The following is a 24,468-nucleotide window of genomic DNA, read 5'->3' as shown; positions in this document are numbered from 1 at the left end:
TAATAATGCCTAAAATTAAATATAATATATAATAATATATATAATATACATTATAATAATTTTAAAGTTAAATAACTATTTAATCGAATTATGAAATACTACTATTTTCTTATATTTCAATAAAATGCTCATTTTAAAATATTGTAATTATATGATTTTTAATAAAATATAAATAATATAAAATATTAGTAATATTAAGTATGATTTGAAGAAATAAATTTATATTTATTTTATTATATTAATTTTGGTAATAAGTAATCAAAAAAATGTTAAAAATTGTCCATATACCTAATGGACAATCCCTGAGCAACGTCCACGCCCAGGTAATGTGTTCTCGGTAAGGTAGTGATGAACTGAAGCGTATTAGGACTAAAGCACCTCACAATTCCCTCTGCACAACCGATGAAAATGTATTTATCTCCAACGGCCATGCAATTGGCACTGCTCGTCTGAAAATAGCCAGTTGCTTGAAACGAATTATTATATAACAATATTCGAATAATTATACAAAATAGAATATAGTAGTATAATATAGTATAGTATAGTATATATAATAGTATATTATAAAAAATAAGAAATTAAATATATGCTATTTAATTAATTAACTAATTAATAATAATAATATCAAATGATTATTATATTGGATAATTCATTAATAATTAAAAAATGTACAGAATTAAAAATGAAAATTTTATCAAAATTTTTATAAATAAAAAACAATTTCAATTTTAAATATCTTGAAGTATAATTTTAACAGAAAATTTTTTTTTCGAATAACTAGATTTTATATATTTGGTATCTTGAAATAATTTATATAAAGTAATTTATATTTAAAATAATATTATTTTATTATTATTAAATTATGGCATAATTTTATTTTCTATTGCTTGTGTCCATTTAGCATTTTGTCCTTTAATATTCATATAATAACAATGACCAAATTATTACTTTACGAGCCATAACGTAATTATTTTAATTAATATAGCTTTATATATTAATTAATATAGCTAAGAGAAGACTAAAAAAAGGCGAGAGAATTTCAATTTCAGTCGATATTTAATACTTATTTATTGAAAAGAAAATTAAATATTTGCCGCAGTCATGTTTTCTTAATGAACGAATGCATTCAATATTTCCAACAATATTAATTAAAACGATTAATAACAAATATAATCAGTGAATATAAACCGAATTTTAAACATTTTAATTAAATATTCCAATTAAATATCCCAATTAAAGGCTCAAACTTACCAATTATAAATCACAATAATAAATTAACATTATTATAAATTATATATATATGTATAAAATTAACATTATTATAAATTATATATATATGTATAAAATAATAAATAATGAATGAAATATGTTTATATTTATTAACACAAATTATATAAAATATAAAAGATATAGTTTTTGAATATTTTTATAGACAATAATTCTTTCATAAAATTAGGCTACAACTATTATATTTTCATATTTTAATATAGATTCATCTCTAAAGTAATAACATGCATTTCTGAATCACATTGTGTATATATAAGAAGTATATACATATAAGAATATAAGGAAAAATTATTCAGAATATTGAGCTTAACAATATGAAGGTCATTGAAATCGGTGAAGTATATTTTTTTCTGCATAATTAGCTATCCATTTGATAGTGAAACAGTGAAACTATATCTATTAACATGTCCTACATAAAAGTAATAATGACTCATAGAGATAAGTTAACGTGGCGTAACGAGTTCTATTTTCATATAGAATTGAATTGAAATAAATTCTATGGTGATACATTGAGGTTAGTTATATATATATAGTCATTTATATAATAAGTTTAAATACAGAATTTCAGGTAGAGGGCATTAGAGACAAAGATACTTACACGAAGTTCTACCCATTTATCCAAAAGCCTCCTGTTATTGAATTCGCATAGAAGACCAGTTTTCGTAATCGCATATGTGGAATCTGCCATTTCTCCTCGACCGCAGGCTACGTCCACAAAATCATTATTTCTTTGCTCTCCTAATATGGCAGACCGACCCATCAAAGGCACAGGTTCCTTATACTGCACAAAATTTCCATTATCACTTCTTTCGCGTTATACTCATCCTGTCCAAATTTCGCCAATAGAGTAGAACGAAAATTAAAATTGTACATTTATTTTTTAATAGTAAATTTGCATTTAATCTTCTAGGTTTAATGTTGGAAAAATAGGTTTTTTAATATTAAATTTTAAGGTATCACAAGAATTTAAAAATTTTTATTTTTCAATTTTTTTTTATAAAAACGTGTTTTTTAACTCATTCAAAAAGGTGACTATTCGAATAAACTGATCCGAATTATAAAAAAGTGAATGAGTTTATTAATTATCTCGAATTATGTCTTATTGCATTATCTCATATTATCTCAAACTTTCGTTATAATTAATGTTACAAAATATAATTAATATTGAATACAAAAATTTAATTTTAAATTTCAACATTAATTATAAAGCATAAAATTTTTTATATTCCAAATCTAAACATAAATTATTCGTAAGAAATAGAAATAAAAATAATAAAAACAAATTATAAAAATAATTTACTAAAATCAAAAATTAAATTACTATAAATTAGTGAAATTTATAAAATCAATAAAAATAATAATTTTTTAAATAATAGTATAATAAAACCGTAAAAAATTTGTTTCGTTCTGTTCTCTATATATATTTTTTTTACAAAAGTGAACATCGGTTGAAATTTGTAAAAATTTTGATATTGATAATACATCGATAATTTAAATAAAAAAAAAAAAGAAATTCTATCCGTTAATGATATCTAAATTATATTATCGATATATCGAAAATTATTAATAAAATATCGATGATATATCGATAATCGATGATCACAATTTTTAGTACATAAAGAATAGTACAATAATCGACGAGTGAATTTTATTATATAGCAGATTATAAGAGATAAAGAGATTGAATTAGTTTTACACGTACCTTGGCACTGCGCGAATATTCGAGATACCAAAACTTGACATGTCTGTTACCGACGGTAACAAAGTAATTGCCGTTTTCCGCGAAGCATACGGCCTTCACTTTGCTCGAGACTTTGTTTGACGCCACTTTAACATTGTTCCTCCAGTCCCAGACATTGACGATCATATCATGTTGAGAACCCACCGATACCACATACTTGTTGCTCGGTGAAAATGCCTTAAAAAAAAGAAAAAAAATATATATATATATATATATATGCCTCTCAAAGTATCGTTTCTTGTTAATTATCTTGGTTATAAGAGATTGAAGAAAATGATTGAAGAAAATAGAGCCATCAAGATCTAAATTAATAGTTCTTAAATCTTCTACTTCTTACGTATCATTAATAATGAAGATTACAAAATTTAATTTGTATAGAGTGTTAATATAATTGTGGGACATTTTTAAAGGATTGATTCTAGAGATTAAAAACAAATTTTGATATAACAAAATATCGATATTATTTTATTAATTATTTATAATTTATTTATTTTGTAAGGAATTAGCTTAGGAGAAGCTTAGACAAAATGAAACAAAAAATCTGTTGAGAACAGAAATATTTACTTTACAGAGATATAATAGACATAACTTTATTATCACTCTATTTATTATCCCTTTGTATCTATTTCACTTTATTTGAATGTTTAATAAATACAACTCAACCGAATTTTTTTTTTGCACTTTTATATGCCATTTTTTATATTTCTTTTAATCTCTAAACTTGATTCTTCAAAAATATCTCACAAGTAAATATATTGATACTTTGCATGAACTTACAATTTATATAATATATAAACATAATAGCTAGAAGTTGATTGTGATAAAAAATTAAATTGTACATTTTTTTATTATCTCTCTTATATAATAAAATTAAATATCGAATCAATTTTATTTACAAATCTCCATTAACTTTCAAAAGCTCTAAGATCCATTCAAAAGTTAATTTTCAGAAGCTCTAAGATCCAATTTAATTGCTAGATCGTCGTGAGAGATTTCTTAAAAGATCGTGTACATACTTGTTCATGGTCGAACGACGTAATACCGCGTGCACGCGGAACCTTTCGAGCAAGGATCATTGTACCCAAGATATCGAGGGAATGCAGTGGAACAATAAAAAGGGTACCGTTGTCCGTTCGCTGAGAAAGCAATTTAGTATTCACGTGCCCTGCCCAGTGTCTCGAATTGTACGTCGAGTTGCGCGTACGTGTATGCATGTGGCGCGAACGTAACGTTCGTTCTTGAATTAAATGCATCGAGACTGTATTTGTTCGTTAATGTTTTCTTGCCTCTGTCTTTTGTTAATATTTTTTTTTTTTTGCGAAAAAAATTTTCTGCGTATGATTCGAGAAGAATGATATATTGAAATCGCAATTCGTATGTTTATTATTATTCAAAAATTAATTAGTTAAATATGTATTATAGAGGTGACAGAATATTTGTTGATGATTGAAATGGTATGGAAAAATTTCAATGATTTTGAAATATGTTCAATATAAGAGAATAATATTTTTATACATTACATCTTTTTTGGAATATCTCAGTTTGTCATAATTTAAATATTTGTGAGTAATTTTAATACATAAATATAATAATTTTTCTCCCTCAAATTCCTAATTAAAGTGAAGCGAACGAAATCTTAATCTATTCAAAATATAATTTCATAATTTTAATGGAAATTTTATTTGGAACTTAATTGTTAATATAACAATATAAATTAATAATAATGAAAATAAAAAATGAGTCATTTATTGTGTTAAAATATATTCAATATATAAAAAGTTATTATATTTCAAATATTAAAAAATTTTAAACAATATAATGTACTTAATTCTCTTTTATAAATTGAAAATAAATAAAACTAAATTAAATATAATCCGATATTGTTTTAGTTAGATGCATCGGAAAGTACTTCATAATTTTCTTATGTTAGCTTCAATATTAGCATAAAATTACGATTCTACAGCATGTAATATTGAAATTAAAATATTTCCTAAACTAATTATTCTCTAAAAAATAATAAATAAATAATTATTTTTTTTATGAAGACTATCAAGCTGCATCAATTGATAAAAAATTTATGATTTATATTTGATCTTTCACACATCCAATTATAGAAATAATAATATTAGAATGTATCCTGAAATCAAATATCAACATTATATAAAATGTTTTTCATTACAAATAATAAAATAAATATTATAATTTTATTATAATAATAATAAAATTAGTAATTAAAATATATTATCATAAATTATAGTAATATCAATGAATAAAATGAATAATTTTATATTTATAATAAAAAATTGGTCAAATTTTTGTCATTAACAATATGTTTCGAAATTGTTGAAATCAGCAAAATGTGTTGTTTTTTAAATATATGTTCATAAAGTAACTTTTTAATTACGTAAATTTTTACAAACGTTTTGTGAAATAAAAACGATGAATCTTAATTAATATGAGCAGTAGAAAATAATAAGCGTAGAAAATGATAAACTCATCAAATTATAAAAGCGTACTCTTTTTTTTTCATTGTGAGCATCCAGTGTGCCCCCTTGATATTCGTCGCAATGGGAGTTGAAAAGCTCCTTTTTCGTCTTTGCGAAAAGTAATTTTATGTTGGAACCTCGATGAATGCAAAAGAAACGAACAAAGAGATGCGATAAAAATCCCCGAAATGAAATTTTTCTCGATGAAATAAGTTATTTTTTTACTTTCTTAACATATTCGCAGTTGGTAACGCAGTTTTAAAATTTTTAACTATATATTTACAAAAATTGGATATTATTCAAATAAATTATTTGAAAAATAAAAATTTGAAATAATCATATTATCAATATATGTTATAGTTATGGTTATAATTATTTGAAATAATATATATTGATTTATTTGAATAGATAAATGATCTCTTGATTATTTAGTTATTTGAATTTCAAATAAAATAATTCCATTTTATTAACATCATCAATTATATCTGAAATATAAATTTTTATGTATATAGAAATGCTACAGGAATAAATATAAAGAATTTTTTTCTAAAATATAATAATGTCATTATCTTGTTCTTGTTTTCATTTGCAATAATAGTTTTGCCATAATATGCTTCTTCGACGAATTATTTGAAACGAAAAAATATGAATTATAAAAATTCCCATATTCTAAGTTCAATTATTATTTTTTATTTTTATTTTTTTATTATTATTATTATTATTATTTTGTTTAAATCAAATTTACAGAAATTATCTCACCAGATAAATGTCTAAATCCGGTTTTGATTCCAAATATTAAAGAGAACATTAGTGTAAATGCTAGTGATTTATAGTTGGCTGAGAAATAACAAGTTATACTACTGAATGGCGAACAGGGCTGTACTATTCCATAGAGCAGAAAAGTAATAAATTTAGTAACAAGTACATGTGAATTTTTTTTATAGGATGAATGAATATCATGCAAAAATAGTATAATGATTAATTTGTAATAGCATAAGATAGTATTTTTAATTTAAACTGAAATAAACTATCAAAAATTTAAAATAGAAATATATTTGATAAAAATATTTTAATTAATGAATANAAAAGTAACAAATTTAGTAACAAGTACATGTGAATTTTTTTTATAGGATGAATGAATATCATGCAAAAATAGTATAATGATTAATTTGTAATAGCATAAAATAGTATTTTTAATTTAAACTGAAACTATCAAAAATTTAAAATAGAAATATATTTGATAAAAATATTTTAATTAATGAATATATAAAAGAAAAGTTGAATATATAAAAGAAAAATGTGTTAATGAAAACGAAAAGAACAAAGAAATAATATTTTTTAATATTACTTGAATTAAAAGTGAGTAAAATATATGAGCAAAACTGTATAAATATAAATAAAACATAATTAAAATATTATATAATTATGAAAAAATATATATACATGTATAGTAAGAAATTATGAAACTGTTATGAATCGTTTATTTAGAATAGTTTAGAAAAATATCATATAAAAAGAACATCAGTTATAAAAAAAAAAGTACAATAATCTTATCAATTAATATACTACACAAAGTTTTTGAATAAAAAAAAAAAGAAGTTTAACATGATTTTCTATTATAAAATGTAAAAATATAATTAATATAAACATGTCTGTTAAAGTTTATTTTCAAGTAATAAGCAATATAATTTTATGTCAATTTAATCAAGTAAAATAGATATAAAAGTATAACGGAGATAATACTATTTCTTCATTTCGTGCAAAATTAAATTGCCTAAATTAAATAATAATTTAGCATTAAATTAGCACAAATGTATTAATATTTTTTTGACTTGCAAATTCTTGAATTTATTTATATTATTTTTAAGTTATTAAAAAATTTTAATTTGCTACATTAAAAAATTTTAATTTGCATATTATCTCTGTAAAGTATTAATCAAAATAGTTTTTATTTGTATATTATTTTATATAAAATTATTGTAAAAAATATTTTTTCGATTCATCGTATAATAATTATCATAAAAAATATTTATATTTAATACATAATGATAGAAAATGATAAAAAAAATGTATATTAGAATGAAATTAATTCGAAATTTTAACGAATAAATTATACTTGTAATTGATTATTATGTAATTATAATCATTGTTAATGACGAAAGAATTAAACGACTTATTAAAATAAGAAACGTTTCATGTTTAGAATTCACGAGCATAGACATTTCTTGTATTACGATAACAATTTTATCCACAATTAACTATTAAATATAATTTTTAGCGAAATCTCGAAAGCTTTTTTTAAACTTCGATATTTTCTCCAGATCATAAAAGATTTGATCATTTTGAATATCTGTCAAATATTTCGATAAATATTTTCGTAATAAATTTGATATGAAAAATATTATGATTGCTTCTGATCGCTATATTTGTATCTGATTACTACTCACCACGCAATTGATGCCATATTTGTGCCCGGAGAACTCGGCGAACTGCACGGCATTGTATGGGTCAGAGATGTCCCAGACGCGGACGTTTGGCATATGGCCGCACTCGCCAGTCGCCAGAAACCTTCCATCGCCAGCGAGCGCTAAAGAGGTAACTGTTTTACGACAAGCGTTCAACACGTGAGCCTGGGTATTCTTCCGTGGATTGAACAGTACTACGGTGCAGCTGAAACAAATTAATTGTTCGATTATGCTATTTTCTATCAGATAATATAATATCAATAATTCTTTTATATTATTAAAAATATTTTTAAAAACAATACTTGAGAAATAGTAAAAATTCGAATTCACTAGAAAATTTTTTTTTTTACATTTTATTAATGTCAAAGAAAAAAAGTGAAAAAGACATACAAAATTTGAAATATTATATTAATATATATATATATATATATATATATATATATTTATAAGAAAATCGATCAAAATAAATATAAAGTTGTAAAAATATAGAGAAATGTCAAATTTATTTATTAAGTTATATAGTTGAAATTTGAATTAGAAGTGAATGAAGTATCACATCTACAAATAGAATCATATAGCATTGCATATTAGTGTGTGATAGAAAAGAATATTTGCTTTACCTCAGTGTAAATCTGCAAAATTTCTTTCCAGCTCCTTACTGAACATTTAATTATAACTATTCGCCATTGGAATTATGTATAATAACCGCAAGAAAAGAAAAAACGATTCGCGTTGCAAACATTAATTACGAGTCGTAAAGACAAGTTCCGTGACGTATGAAATTGTAGTTGATTCGAAGGAATGAACAATAACTTAATTTTCTGCCATCTGCCGGTTGTCAGTGAAAGTGACACGAATAATTGCTTACGTTGGATATATCTTATTCCAACTTTTCATTTTTATTGATAAAATTGAGTAACATACATCTATTTTTTTAAATATAATGTATATAATAATCACAGATATACAAAATATTATTCATAGGATATTTTTGTATTTTGTAGAAATAATAAATATAAAAGATATATATAATATAAATGTAACTTGATGGACTTAATAAATATTTGAATAATGCTTGAATAACTTATTTTCCTTAATATTTATATTTTTTATATGTTATTATAGAAACTGCTTCTTTTGAAATCAATTTGATTCAATGATTTTTGTGAAATTTTTATAAATTCAATCGATAATATATAACAAAATATTCGCAGCAAATGAATGTGTCACGAGAAGAAAATTAGTCATGCTTGTTTGCAAATGTCGAGCACGCGTACGTGTTTCTTGGTCCATTTGAATAACGTATTAGAAACTTAAGTACACGGTTTTAATTCAGTGACACTCACTTTAGAATTATTTCAAATCATATTTTTTTAATTTGAATTAATTCGATGAATTTTATTCTTCTTGACCTACAATAATGAATAGATAAAAAATATTTATTTTTAATTCTATTAATTCGTATATCAAAAAATTTCTATTTTTTAATATAATATTTACAGAATTAAAACTTATATATTTATATATTCAAAATATGAAAATCATTTTTTATATAAATATAAGCTAAGAACTTTTCTTATTTATGTTCTTATTATTGCATGTTTCAAAAAATTAATTAAAGAAATAAGAAATTATGAAATTATAAAAAAATAAAAAAATTAATATAGAATAGAAATCTAAAATAAATATGTATATTACAATATCCAGATTCTAAATGATGGCAATGCTTAATAACATAAAACATCCAACGGTTTGTGAACAAGATACGAAAAAAGAATCGTATAATCGTATTCTCTAAATGTGTTAACGAGCACCACTGGCTAAGTGTAAATAGGCACGCGGTTATTGTGGTAATACGAAACGCGACTCGTGCGGCTCGTTGCATCTCGTTGTCTGCGAAGGCGATTTATTCGCCTGTCACCCTAAACCGCAACGTGTCAATAAACTCAATTCTAACGGAGCGATATTTCTTTTGCACTTGTTCTGATGTTATGTTAACAAAATACAAACATAATGTAATTTCACTGTAGTTTTCACATTAAATCTGTAAAACTAAATTGATTGGAAATTTTTTCGTTCTTCGATGACAAATATTATCGATAATGCATGTTGGTTATTCAATTTAAATTAATTGAAAATATCAAGTATCTGATAATACAATAGATTCGGGATAGATCGTAAAAATTCGGAAACCAAAACAATATAAAAATATTGAGAGACTTCAATTGATTTCGTCCGAATTTTTCCAACCTATTTTGAATTTTCAAAGATTAAAAGTAAGAATTGCTAGATGTAAAAAAACTATTATGTAAAAATGTAGAATATTTGTATTACGTTTTGATTGATTATTGCTTACTTTCGTATGATAAATTATATAATAATGTTATTAATGTTATTATTATATAATAATGTAAATTAAAAATTGACGCATAGTATTCAATAAGAAAGTATTCAATTCTAATTAAAACATAATAAATTTTTCTTTTTAAAATCTACATTAACTTTGCTTATAAATTTCTTATAAATACTTTAAGAAGCAACAAAAAGGAAGCAAATTAGGATTGTTAATGAAGACTTGGTAATTGATAATGTGACACGATGATATGATACAATGTGATCTTTTCATATATATATATATATATAATTCGCAGATATGTAAATTTTAAACATAACCTAATTTTTACATGATAGCTTAAGTTGTAATGATATATACATGATGATATATTCTCTACATTTTATATTTTCTTTACAGAAAAAAATTCTTTTAAAAATACTAGTTAAAAATCAAGATAAAGATCATATATAATATAAGGGTAAATAACAATAAACGTTTAACGTTGATCCTTGAAAAGTCACGTAGGTTGTTGCACTAAAGCTAAATTAATGGCATAAAACATCCAAGCACTAAACCTAACTTATACAATTATAATGCTAAAAAAAATATGTGCTACTTTCTTGTCGCTAGCTGTTTATAACTGTTTATAGTCTTACAAAAAGTCACGATCTAAACTGGCGACCAAGTTAGATGTCGGTCTCTTTATATTCTCGATTGGTAAACGATCGATTCGAATCGCACGACATCAACGAAAGGCAAATGTTCAAAAGCACGAATACATTTGAGAATAAAACTCTCGAAAATTATTTTTCCACTAAAAAATACTGCATTGAAAATGAAATTTAATTTTGAAAAAAAAAAATTCAAGGCAGTATCCAATACTCTCAAAAATTTTATTTACAAATTTACTTACATTCTTAAAAATAAAAATGGCAACAATATATTGATTTCTAGATATCAACATATAACGATAAAAAATATCTTTATTATTGATATGTGGCAATTGATATTGAAACCATTGGCATTTTTCGAATTTTAATATTTTTAAATATAATTTTATAATTATATTTTTCATTCATTAAAAAATTATAATGGTATCATTTATTTTCATTAAAATAAAGAAGAAATTATTTATGTAGCAAGAACATTTTTAGATAGTGTATCAAACAAATAATGAATTAACTTTTTATAAACTTTTTATGTTCTGATATAAAATAAATTTTACAAAAATTTTTATCAAAATTCCTAAAAAATCTTTTCTTTCTTAAATAAGTAAAAAAAATATTGATATCGAAATATCAATTATATTATAAACATCAATGTTTTATTACAACAATATACCGATTAATTATTCATATATTGATTGGTGATAAATACGTCGATTTATAAATTTTTTGCTATTCCTATTTGCTATTTAAAAATTATTATTAAAATTAAAGATTAATAAACTAAATTGAAATAATAAAGAACAAATATTTTATATAATAAAATGAATCCAAAAGATTGCAACTTGCAAATCATATATTTTTCAAATCAATTAAAGGATAATATATGAATATAATTTTGTTTCGTCATTTTAACACAGGATGGCGCAATAGTAGTAGTAAAAAAATTATGTAGAGATGATTGTGAGCACGTAAATTCATCATTCAAAAAGAATAGTGCATAATTCTCGCCGATCGATAATCGCGAGTAATTTCTTCTATGAATCAATTAAGCGCGTCTACGTTCAAGTGTTTGGTTAGATTCTATTTGCGAATGAGTCGCCCGTCATGCATGAGTATCCGCCATGTTTCCGGTCGTTCGTTTTCGGTTCGCCAAAAACGGTTAGATATACGACTAGAAGTTCAAACAGTTTTCCGTTTACTAGATTTATCTTCTAATCTTGTTATTATTTCTTTAAGGAAAGCCCATTGATGGCAGCTACCACGTGATAATCAATAATAAGCAAGTTAAAAATATTAATATACAATTTTAAGATGAATATATATAAAGATCTTATTTAACGTATATTTATATATAAATATATTATATATCTGTGTTTTTAAAAGACAAGTTTAAGATACGTAGATATTTAAAACATGATGAAAAATATATCGAATATAACACAAATATATTAATTATATGTGTTTTCAATATATATTCGAAATCATAACCTCTAAACTATCTATTTGTTTCTTTTATAACCTACAATACGATGTGAATATATGTTTAAATCATTGTATCTTTCACTTGATGCCATGCTTTATATTAATTATTTTTTTACAATATAATAATTATATAATAATTATATTAATTATAATAAACAACAACAAAGTCCATTATATCCTTTTTTATCATTATGTGAATATCATCAGTAGTAAATTGATTATTAAGACTATGTTGTGTTTAATGAGAAAAGTGAATATTCCAGAAAGTGTCAACGTTGTTGTATTTTTGATTCGCTTATTTTTTAATGAAAGTGAGAAACAATAAGTTCGTCCAAAATAAAAAGATATCTACATTCAACCATTTTCTGACATGTACGTAAAAAAAACTGAGATTCAGTGAAATAGTTTGAAGAAATGGTAGAGATGATTTTGTATTTACTATTGAAGCACTATTGTTAAAGAACAGGGACCGTATATGGGATAGGAATGGTTCAAGTTAAACCTGTATATTCCCTCTCGTTTTCACCGAAATTAGAATTTTCGAATGCGTCCATCGTTAATCTAAGCTCGATTAAATCGTCGCATGTGGTCTACTTTTGTCTAGCTGAAAGGTTTGCGTGGGAACGTGTCTCGAGGTGAATTCGAATCGCATTCGAATCGTGTTAGGCGCGTCTGAAAGGAACACGTGGAAACCATAGAGAAATCGTAGCTTGTTCCCGAGGTTTTTCATCCTCGTCGAGTGTATCATATCGTGTACACAAGTGAGAGAGAATGAACTTCTAAGTAAAGTTTTGCTCGGAGCCGATATACACTTTTCATTCGATTAACCTCAAAATCCACTTTTCCCACGCAAACTTTGCACTCAAATCTTTGTTATCGAAGATTATTTCGAAAAAAAAATTTTAACTATCGAGAATTCGCATTTTCGAAGAACGAGGAAAATTTTGAATATAAATTTCTAAATTTATTTATTGATTTAAATAGGATAAATGATTTAATTATATATTTCTAGTAATTCTATTTTCCTAAACTGCTTACTAATAAAAATAAAACGATTATATGATTTATTATATGATTTCATTCACACGTGTGAACTTTTGGTTAATAGATTTTTATTTTTATAATTGTTAATAGTGTTCGATTAAATTTATTATTAGTTAAAATTAAGTTCGGAATATAAATCCTTTTTTTTCAATAATTTTTGCATTTAATCTCTTTTTGTTTCCAAAATCTTTTTTAGAACTCGACAAAATGAAAATGTAAATACAAATAAGATAAAATGAAATATATACATTAAATAACAGTATCGAGACTCGTCACTTCAAATGAATAGAAAATTTGGTTTTTTTTTTCTTACTGAATAATAATTACATCTAATTTAATTATATATATAATCCATATATTAGAAATTGATTTGAGATTCAAAGCTTTAATTGATGAGAAAAAAAATAAATATAGATCTGAAAAATTAACTAAGCATCTCTATATTTGATGTATTCAAAATAACCAATCGTATTTATTTTGATGAAAAGAGACATGCAAAATATTTTTGTATCACATACTAGAAATTATATAATGAAAATTATAAAATCCAAAAGATAAAGAAGGATAGAGAAACCAAGCATGTCTGTGAATAGCTTTAAGCCTTTTCGCGTCGAGTAAGTACGTGAGACCTCTCTAATAACGAGAAGAGTCGTCTCGCGACGAGACGTACTTAACGCACCTACCACTTATCATACTGACCACGATATCGAGTCAATTTTAGATTTAAATTAACTATTATCAACAAATCAAAAAATTTACAATATTTTTCTTAAATGTTCAATTGTTATTTGTACAAAAACTAATTAAGGTAATAATATGCGATCAATTGTCATATGATCAAAATTAAAGCGAATAGTAATTGTTTTACGCTATGCATCGTAAGTTTCTGGAGATATATTGCATATTATTTTTATCATTGAAAATCATTTAAATATAATCGTATTCGAGATCATTTTTTATTGGAAAAACATTAATATTAACGTATTAAAATAATTCTACGATTATAAAATAAAAGAAAAATGAAAATTTTATTTTTTCGTATCTCGATAACTATTTGATAGATAGTAGCGATAATTCAACTACACATATTTCATCGTATGTCTCAGATTACACGCATCGTCGCTCGAAGCAATTCTAGGTATTGCTTGGTATAATTCCATAATAGTTAAACGGATAGAAAGTGCAATATTTAATTGAGCAATACTGTGGTTTCGTAACTTTTTTGACACTGTAATACTAGAATTTTAATTTTATTATTAAAATAAAAGATCAATTAAGGAAACTCAGGAAATTAATATATTTTTTTGTTTTATTTTATTTAATTAATTAATATATTTTATTTATAATTAAATTAATATATTTTTTTGTTTTATTTTAATATATTATAAATGTTTCATAAAAATCAATAAGATATTTTTTTTTTCAATTAGAATTTTGATTATCGATTATCAATTATAACATTAATATATTCTTTATAATTTGATGTATTGATGATATTATTCAAATATAAAAATAAAGAAAATTCTTATTTTTTTCTTATTCAAAGTTGCTATTATTGAAATTATTAACTATAGATTGAAAAATTTTATTAATTTTTTATATATATTCAAATTGTTATTTATTCAAAGTTGTTATGTCATATCGAAGTTATTATTTATAAATTAATAACATTTCATTAAGTTTTCGATATTTAAAATATCATTAAAACATTAATAGAAATAAACAGATAAATAAAAATTAAAATAGATTATAATGCAATTTTTCAATAAAATCTATTTATATTTATTATACAATTCATTACAGATGGTTTTCTTTAATATTATTTTAATAATAATTTTAAATAAGAAAAAATCACAACTCTAATCTTTTTCTCTTTACATTAATAATAATATTTTAATATTATCGATACATCAAAAACTATTAATAAGATAACATCGATCAAATTCTCTTACTCAATTCATTTAACATGCAGTTATATTGTCGAAATTGAGAAAAATCACTAGACATTTATATTACCAAATGCTCTAAATAGAAAGAACAATATTTTCTCACATGTTGTCGAGTGATGGTATTCGAGCGTACCGTTATGGCAACGTTATCTCCGTGGCAAAAACTCCATACGACGAAAGTCTCGTAAGAGTCCGAGCAATGCACCAGGAAGCCTGTGACTGTAATTTCTAGCCGCGGGTTGCGTGTGGAGCGAGGAACATGTAAGGTCGCTAGTATAAAGGTCACTAGGTCGATTATCGAGCATGGAAACCGGCCGACGACAACGTATCTAATAAGTTGGTCGATGGAACCGGCTGATTTAGAACGGCTCGTTCTTTTCCATCTCGATGACAGTGATGGGTCACGATACGAATCTTCCTAAACGATCCTCGTTTCGTGATAGAAGGCTCGATTATGGCAAATGTTCCGTGTTCACGTGTCGTTAAATGTTTCGTTCAATCATATGATTGTTATCGTGATTATAATCGTGTATATAGTTACGATTTCAAAATTTTCCAATTTTTGTTATTGATTGTTGATAGATTGTAATATTACTTATTATATATTAGGTTTAATATAAAAGAGATTATTATTGAACGAAAAGTATCATAATGATATCAAATTCGAAAATATAAATTGAAAATATTTATTTATTATAATATGTAATAAAATTTATTATATTATTACCAATGAACTTTTGTGTAATGAAATTTATAATGCCATTAAATATCATTCTGAAAGAAATTATGAAGTATGAAAATTGATGATTACAGAAAATTTAACTTGCAATTAAAGAAAAAATAATTTGGAGAAAATAAAGATATTGAAGAAATTGTTTATTATATCGTTAACCGTTAAATTTGACAAATGATTAATATCTTTAATAATTATAATTATTATTTTATAATTTTTATAATTATTTAAGTAGCTGTTTTTTTTTTTAAATGAGATTCCAGTTTATAAATATCAGGAATTACGTTAAATGAAAAATTTGAAGAGGTACTATTATAATATTAAAATTATTATATATTATAATAATTAATAATAAATATAATAATAATAAATATTATATTATATATTAAAAATATATAAAATTATTTGAATAATAAATATTAAATCTAGATTTAAATGTACTAAAAATTTTAAGATCTCGTGAATAATTAAAAGGATAAAATGAATTTTTTAAACATATAATATCAACTAATATTATCATAAAGAATATGCATAATTACAGGCAGTAATTGTATTAAAGAAAATTAATTATAATTATTAATTTTAAATTATTTATATTGTTTATTTATTTTTGTGTAATTGGTTAACTTAATCTCAATAATTTATCTCAAAATCATAATTATAAATATTAGTTTTAATTGTTAACTAAATAATTTATATACTATAAGAATATACAATAATTAAAATTTAAATATGTAACAATATTACATGATTTTAACTTAATTTTTGTTCTCTATTATACATTTATAATACAAGTGTATTTGAAGAAAAATACAAAAACTCTCGTTTTCTTGCTCGTCCTATTCGAACATGTAACACGTTTGTTCGTTAGCCGGAAAAGATTGTCCTGTGATCACTAATTCCGGTAGTGTATTGTTGGAACGCACAATACCGTTTTCAGTTGCTTGGCTGCACCATCTAATTACTAATAAGGGACTTTCTTCGTTTTCAATAGATATACGGACCAATTTTTCTCTTATCTTTCCTTTTAGTGATTGATAATGCTTCCGAATAGACAATTGTGATAGAAAAAATTATTCATAATTATTTCTGCAAGAAAACAAAGTTTTTAAAAATATTATATCTGAATGCTATTTCTAAACACTGCAAAACTATTCATGGGAATTATAAAGCCTTTCTTGTTACAGAGGGATAACGATTTGGAGATTTTGAAAATATTTCTTAAAATAAGCCATCAAATAATAACTAATTATCTTTAAACTTGAATTCCAAATGTTTGAAAAATCATTGATATCACATCCTTTAATTAATCTAACTTTAAACAATACAATAGAATATTTTATTCTATTCTATATTATTTTTTTCTTTAGTTCTTAATTTTCTTAATGTAAAAATTCAACAAAAATTCAAAATTTAAGATAAAATTTTACAAAATTTTTTTTTACAAAAATTTAACAATTTTAAATTTATTTTATCTATATATATTTATCTATATATATCTTATTGTTATTTTATTTATATATTATATATCTATATATTTTAAATTTATTTTAATCTATCTAATCTTTTGCTTATTAAGTTATTGTATTAAGTTATTTTATTAAATCACTATCTTTAAAGATCTTATTTATTTTATTTATTCTACTTATTTATTTTACATTATTTTACAAAAGGAAACCTAGAATCGATGTGAACTTTCTCAACGAGCGAAAAAAATGCCACGTTGAATATTTGCCCTTGAAGAAAAGTTTAATCTCATGTTTGGCATACGGATGAGAGAGTTTCGTATAATTAGCGTGAAATGAAAAGCTCCAAGGCCTTCGTGACGATGATCGAATCGATTTCGTTGCTGAAATTACCGTCTAAAAATGGTAACGTATATAGAATAATAAAAAAAAAATTTATTTAAAAAAATCCTAATATACATTGAAAAAATAATATTTTTAAAGTTATATAAATAATTATAATATATAAACATTTTTATTAAAACATATTGATAGATTATAATTATAATGATATATTGATAGATTAGAAACTATTGTACTTATTGTATTTAATATTATGACCTTATTGTATTGTAATTATAACATATATTGTATTTAAAGAGAGTTAAAAGTTTTTAGATTAAATATATATATATATATATATTTATAATTTTTTCTACCACAATTATCTATTCGGAAACATTATCAATCACTAAAAGGAAAGATAACAGAAAAGAGTTTAAAAGAGGTTAAATATAGAATTGCAAGAATATGTAAAAATATGTAAAAAATCTTTTTGTAAATAAAATAATTCATTATAATAATCCATTGCAATTAGTTAATTCCCGAAACGAATTATAATTTCGAAAATATTGATTTTTTGATTTATAAAAACATTTATTTTCATTTAATTTTCTATACGATTTTGTATTTCTTATAGCGATTTATTTTTACATATATTTATTGGTTATAAGCTCACAATTTGAAATCAGCAATAAATATACGTATATAACTGTATATACGTATATAACTATAACTATATATATTATATTACTACTATACTATATTACTACTACTATATATAACTATATATATGTATATAACTGTTAAAATACAAAATTTTTGAATTTTAGTTATTCTTAAAAGCAAAAACATAGTCTTGTAAAATAACACTAAAATAAAAAACGAAGAGAAATTGTGAATTGAAAAATTTATGATACTATAAATTATAATTGTTTTCATATGAAATTATTTTAATAGATTCAAGTACTGTGGGAGGATGAGTATTTATTATATATTTATAAAATATATAAATAATATATTTATATATTTTAACATATAAATAAATACATACATATTAAATTGTACATATTAAAATATTTTATTCGAATTTAGAAATATCAACTTCGGGACGGATCGGAAAAATTCGGAACGAATCGGAAAAATTCGGGAGAGATCGTATATCCGCGGTAAGAGCTCGACCATATTATAGACTATAGGAAAAAATGTTTTCTTTCACTTCATTTAAACAATTGTTTGATTTTCTAAGATAGAAAAATAAACATGCGTATAAAGTATGTAAAATAAACATTAATTTCTAAAATATGTAGAATAGATACTAAAGAATGATGCTAAAGATGATAAAGAATGTTTCGAAATAAAAAAAAATTGTAATAGAGAAATTCATAACATAGACAATATCCGTTTACAAAATTTTATCACGACCTCAACATAGTTAAACTTTGAAATGAACAACAAAAGATCGGTTCTATTTTGTCTTTAGAGAGTTTCGTCTTCAAAGTTTGAGTTTATCGAATTGGAAAGTCTCGAGGCGATCATGACTGCGAGAGAAATATAGGTCTTGTGTTTATTCCTAACGCTATGCAAACTATAATCTAACTTGTGTTCACTGTAGAGGTGAAATTTGCGAGAGAAGCAATTACTTTTCTTTGCACACCATTTTCTCTGGCAATTAATGGATTCGCGTTTACTGCTTTATCGCCTCTGTCGATTAAGCTTGGACAAGTATCTAGAGATTTGAAACTGGGAAACAGAGTAGATCGAAAAACCGGGAAAGCGGAACTTTCCTTCATTCCTCGTAATACAATACACGCAATGTCAAGCACTTTCTAACCTTGAAATTGAGTTCTCGACAATGTCGCATTGCGATATATTATCGATTATTTATTTACTTATTTATTTACAGATTTTGATATTAAGTTCAATACAAATACGATATAGACTGAATCTTTGTGATACAATATTTCTTTAAATTACATGAATACGAAAATTAATAATAAATTATGATTAAATTACATTATATCTGAATCTAAAATATTCTGCGAATAAATTAGGTCCCTTTTCATATCATGCATATATAAAAATTATGATTTGTAATGAAGTAAAACAAACTTATGTTAAGCAACTTAGAAAAGCAAATTATAAAAAAAACAATTAAGAAATAAAGAAAAAAATATAGAAATAACATTCTATTTGGTAAACACATAAAAGATAGATAAAAAATAATATATTACATAAATTGTTATGTTATGTTAATATGTTATAAAAATCGACATTTATTCATCATTGATTTTCTAGATTTAAAATATGTTTATGATTGTATTAAAAGAATATATATATGATATATTAAAAAGAATAAAATAAAACACGTTGAAAATTGTGTAAAAAAAAGTAAAAATATAAAAAGAGATTAAATATAAATATAAATATAAATATAAATATAAAAAGAGATTCAGATATATAAGAAATAAATATAAAAATGTATAAGTAAATATAAAAATTATAACGTGATTCTGCATCAAAACTTGTAAATAAAAATGTAGAAATACGTTCTTTATATTTACTTTTTATATATTTTATATATATATTTTATCTATGTAATCTTAAATTCTTGTAATTTCTAATCACGATGACATAATAACACTCATCGAATAAATAACTCGAACGATGACCAGACGCATCGAGAGACTACTTTCGATCCAAGGAAGCTTTATTCACGCATGCTTAAGTATGCGCATGCGCGAGGAATCTGGTCGAGCTCCTTAACATAGTCGTACTCATAATTATATTATATTACATTACATGATTGAAAAATTATAATTCGTTGCAGCTAATAACAGATCGAGAAATGTTAAAATGTTAAATGAATCGATATTAAAGTGAATATCGCGTGTATCTTTATTTATAAAAACCATTTATTTAAAATAATAATTTTAATTTAAAAATTAATTGGTCAACAAAATGAAGGAAAAATTTTGTCGCATTAATCAATGAATCAAATAATGATTCTAATTAGAAAAAAAATTTCATAATCGATCATTTATTTATTATAGTAATCCACTTATATAAAACAATTCATTTAAAATCCTTCTTGAACAATAACATTAATATTAGTAGATTAACAAGTAATAACATATTATAGATATAGATTTATAGATTTCTTTCTTATAATTTTATAGTTTTAGATTAAATAGAATAATTGAATAGCATCTTTTTATTTACAATAATCCATTTATATGAAAACCATTTTGAAAAACAAATAATTCATATAAGGATTTTTTAAATTAATAATATTAATGAATTAAGCAAATAAATGTTATAGATCAAACTTTATTCATGAACCATGAGTTATTCTAAATTTAATTAATCAATACTTTTATTAATTATCTACAAACAACAAATTTCGAATAAAATAAATAACTTTTACAAATATCATACAAAATTGTATTTATATATTATCCTATTATTTTTCAGACTCGTTGTATAAAATCACTATTTGAACCACTATGCATTATGCCGCCACTATGAAGCAAAAAATATAGATAGCAGATCAATCGAATGATTTAATTGTCGCTCGATTCTTATCAGTTGAGGCGGATCTCCGACACAGAATCTTTTGGTCCATTCACCTCTCTCTTGACCCGATTTCCGCCCGAGTACCGTACATAAGCTCTGATTGCTTGTTTGCACTCGATGTGTATTCGCGATGTGTATGCTCTTGACGTCCGGCTTGATCGCGCTGTAGATTTAAGCGGCTTAAGTAGCGCGTGCGAAAATCAACAGTTCTTGCGCGCGGTCGCGCTTTCGGTCGAGGCAATGCTCGATTATGCTCGTGCATTATCCTCTCGCATGTATTCTTCATTATCATGATCATAATTAACAACAGCTAACTAATGACGACAACCTTGCAATGGAGATGCTATTTCTTTTCAATAATGATTAGAAAAGGAAAATTTAAAAAGATATGCGAGAAAGAATGTATCAAATAATACTCTATTCATACTCTTTTTATCTTTCATGTAATAATAAACTTTACAAATTTTGAGTTTATAATATTTCCTAAACGAATGACTTTTTTTTAATTTAAATAGCTTAACATTTTTTTCATTATAATAAGTTATATCAATTAGTATATTAAAAATCACACGATTTAAAAAATTGAATTTGGAAAATTGATCTTTATAGAATCTGCATGTATCTATTTATTCAAAAATTAATATTACATAATTTTTAATACTACACACATGCACGCACGCACGCATACATTTTTAAAGACATTTCATTTGAAAACATTATATGATTGTCTTTATGATTGTCTTTATAAATAAATAAGGCAATAAAATTATATTTGTATAATTTTTTATATAATATTTGATTATATTTATATTATTATGCATTTTAGAGAAAGACTTTCTACTATACTGTTATAATAATTACAATATTATTTAAAATAATTTAATGTTATGAATATAATAAATATTTCAATTACTATATATTTTTCAATATAAACTTAAAATGATTAATTGAAATAAATATTTCTTTTATTATACGTTATATTAAATAATTGATTTATTATTTTAATAAAATCTTGTAATAACATTTTTAAAAATAATCTTGAAAAATTATTATTTCAATTAATAATTTCATTTACTTTATTTTATATAAATATTTTCCATTCTTATCAGTATGATAGCGAAATAAATCTAATATTATATTTCAACAATAATTTCCAATATTTTTCATTTGAAATAAATTCTTTCCAGTATTAAAAAGAATGAATTAGCTAAAATGAATTTCAAGGAAAAATCTTTGAGAGTGGAAGAAACGACGAAATCCTAGTTTCTCGACACCTCGCAATCTTCCGATCGCACTTTCGCCATTCTTCCATTCACACCGCGAGTATTCTTTTCCGCTGTTCGCGTTTATCCGTGATCAGTGGAATTGTACATATATTTTTCTCTTTCGTTGTCGAATGAAACGCTATTTTGTAATATTAGGAAACAGTCACGTTTAATTTTCATCACCAATAATTAGTAACCAAATATAGAAATGATTCAATATCTTAAGGCTTCAAGGAAATCTTTATTATTCTCACAAGATTTTTGTTTTCATTATTGTAGAATAATTGCAAATATATGGAATTAATAAAAAAAATCATTGATATATTTAATTATATAATTTAGAAATATGTATCTATTCCATTTAATAAATATAAATATATAATTAGATCTTTAAAATATATGTAATTACAAATTGTTATAATGAAATTACATATATTTCTATTACTTTTTCTCTTTTCATATCTTTTCCTTGTTTCTCAAAAAATATTAAATTGTAATTATATTTCTGCAATTATTTATTTAATTATAAAATAGCAAAGAATTTTTAAATTTTTTTGAATTCTAGAAAATGGATATTATATTCGTGCATTTCATATATATATATATATATATATATATACACATGTAAAAAATATTAGAAATGAAGTTGATGCTAAAATATTAAAACAGAATTATAACTATTATATTCATGGTTCAAATGATATATTATTCGATAATTGTAATGAATTTTGATCGGAGACGATCGGTAATATTCGGTAATATTCGTGAAATTGCTGCGTAACTATTGTCTTGTTCTCTTTCAGTCATTTCTTATTCATCGAATAATGAAGTATAGTGTGTTAAAATATAAAACGAAGCAATTCATTAATTAAAATTAAGGACATTCAAACTTGGAGAAACAAAAAGTAAAATGATGAGAAAAGCAATAAATCTAGGTCATATGCATGACGAAGCGTTTTGCAATTTCCAGCGACCAACGAACATCTTTATCGAACGTCGTGAATCGATATTGAGAATCGAGGTAATCTCTCAACTTCCGTGTATCCGAGCGTTATGCAAAAGAATATCTTTCTTTTATTCTATATGAATAGTGACCGACTTTTAACTCGATGAATTTATACGATTCCGTTCTTTTCTATTCAAATACACCGATGTCACACAACTCTTTAACTCTTTAACTCCTTTGAGACCGGAGATAGATTTATGATTTTCTGTCTTTATATTTACTTTTTATTTAGATATGTAATTTGTATGTAAATATTTTTCATATTTTATTATTTTCTCTTTGGTTCAAAAGATCAAATATTTTATGTGGTATTATTAGAAGATTGGTTTTAATATTTATAAAATTAAGAAATATAAATATATTCATAATGTACATTCATAATTGTAATATTATTGTTTTTCGAAAGTAAAAGATTTTTAGAATGCAAAATTAAATTCATAGATTTTCGAAAAATTTTAATTTTTATATCAAATAAAAAAAACATTCAAATATAATAATCAAATATAATATCATAAAATTAAAAAAAATTTTTCAGAAAATTCGAGAATTAAATAATCATTCTTTGTCTGAAGTCTTTGTTCGTGATACGTATTACAAATTTCACGGTTTTGCGAGCATTGCCAAATGCGAAGTCAGAATACATGTGT

General features: G+C 23.5%; 1 protein-coding gene across 15 annotated transcripts in view; it reads right to left on the bottom strand.

Annotated features, from left to right (window-relative positions):
- LOC122717708 (mitogen-activated protein kinase-binding protein 1) overlaps positions 1–24,468 on the bottom strand; it is a 148,028-nt gene that overhangs the window by 18,354 nt on the left and 105,206 nt on the right. For all 15 annotated transcript variants that reach the window (XM_043942024.1, XM_043942022.1, XM_043942027.1 and 12 more), the window contains 4 exons: positions 7,962–8,184; positions 2,990–3,205; positions 1,886–2,068; positions 289–449 (listed from right to left, as the gene is read on the bottom strand). In XM_043942024.1, the coding sequence (XP_043797959.1) occupies positions 289–449; positions 1,886–2,068; positions 2,990–3,205; positions 7,962–8,184 (783 nt within the window). The remainder of the gene's footprint in view (positions 1–288; positions 450–1,885; positions 2,069–2,989; positions 3,206–7,961; positions 8,185–24,468) is intronic.

This window comes from Apis laboriosa, unplaced genomic scaffold (assembly GCF_014066325.1).
Source record: "Apis laboriosa isolate Shangri-la unplaced genomic scaffold, ASM1406632v1 scaffold56_cov145, whole genome shotgun sequence".
In the NCBI taxonomy this organism is placed as follows: Eukaryota; Metazoa; Arthropoda; class Insecta; order Hymenoptera; family Apidae; genus Apis; species Apis laboriosa.
The sequence above is the reverse complement of the archived record's forward strand: the minus strand, read 5'-3'. Positions and strand labels throughout refer to the sequence as shown.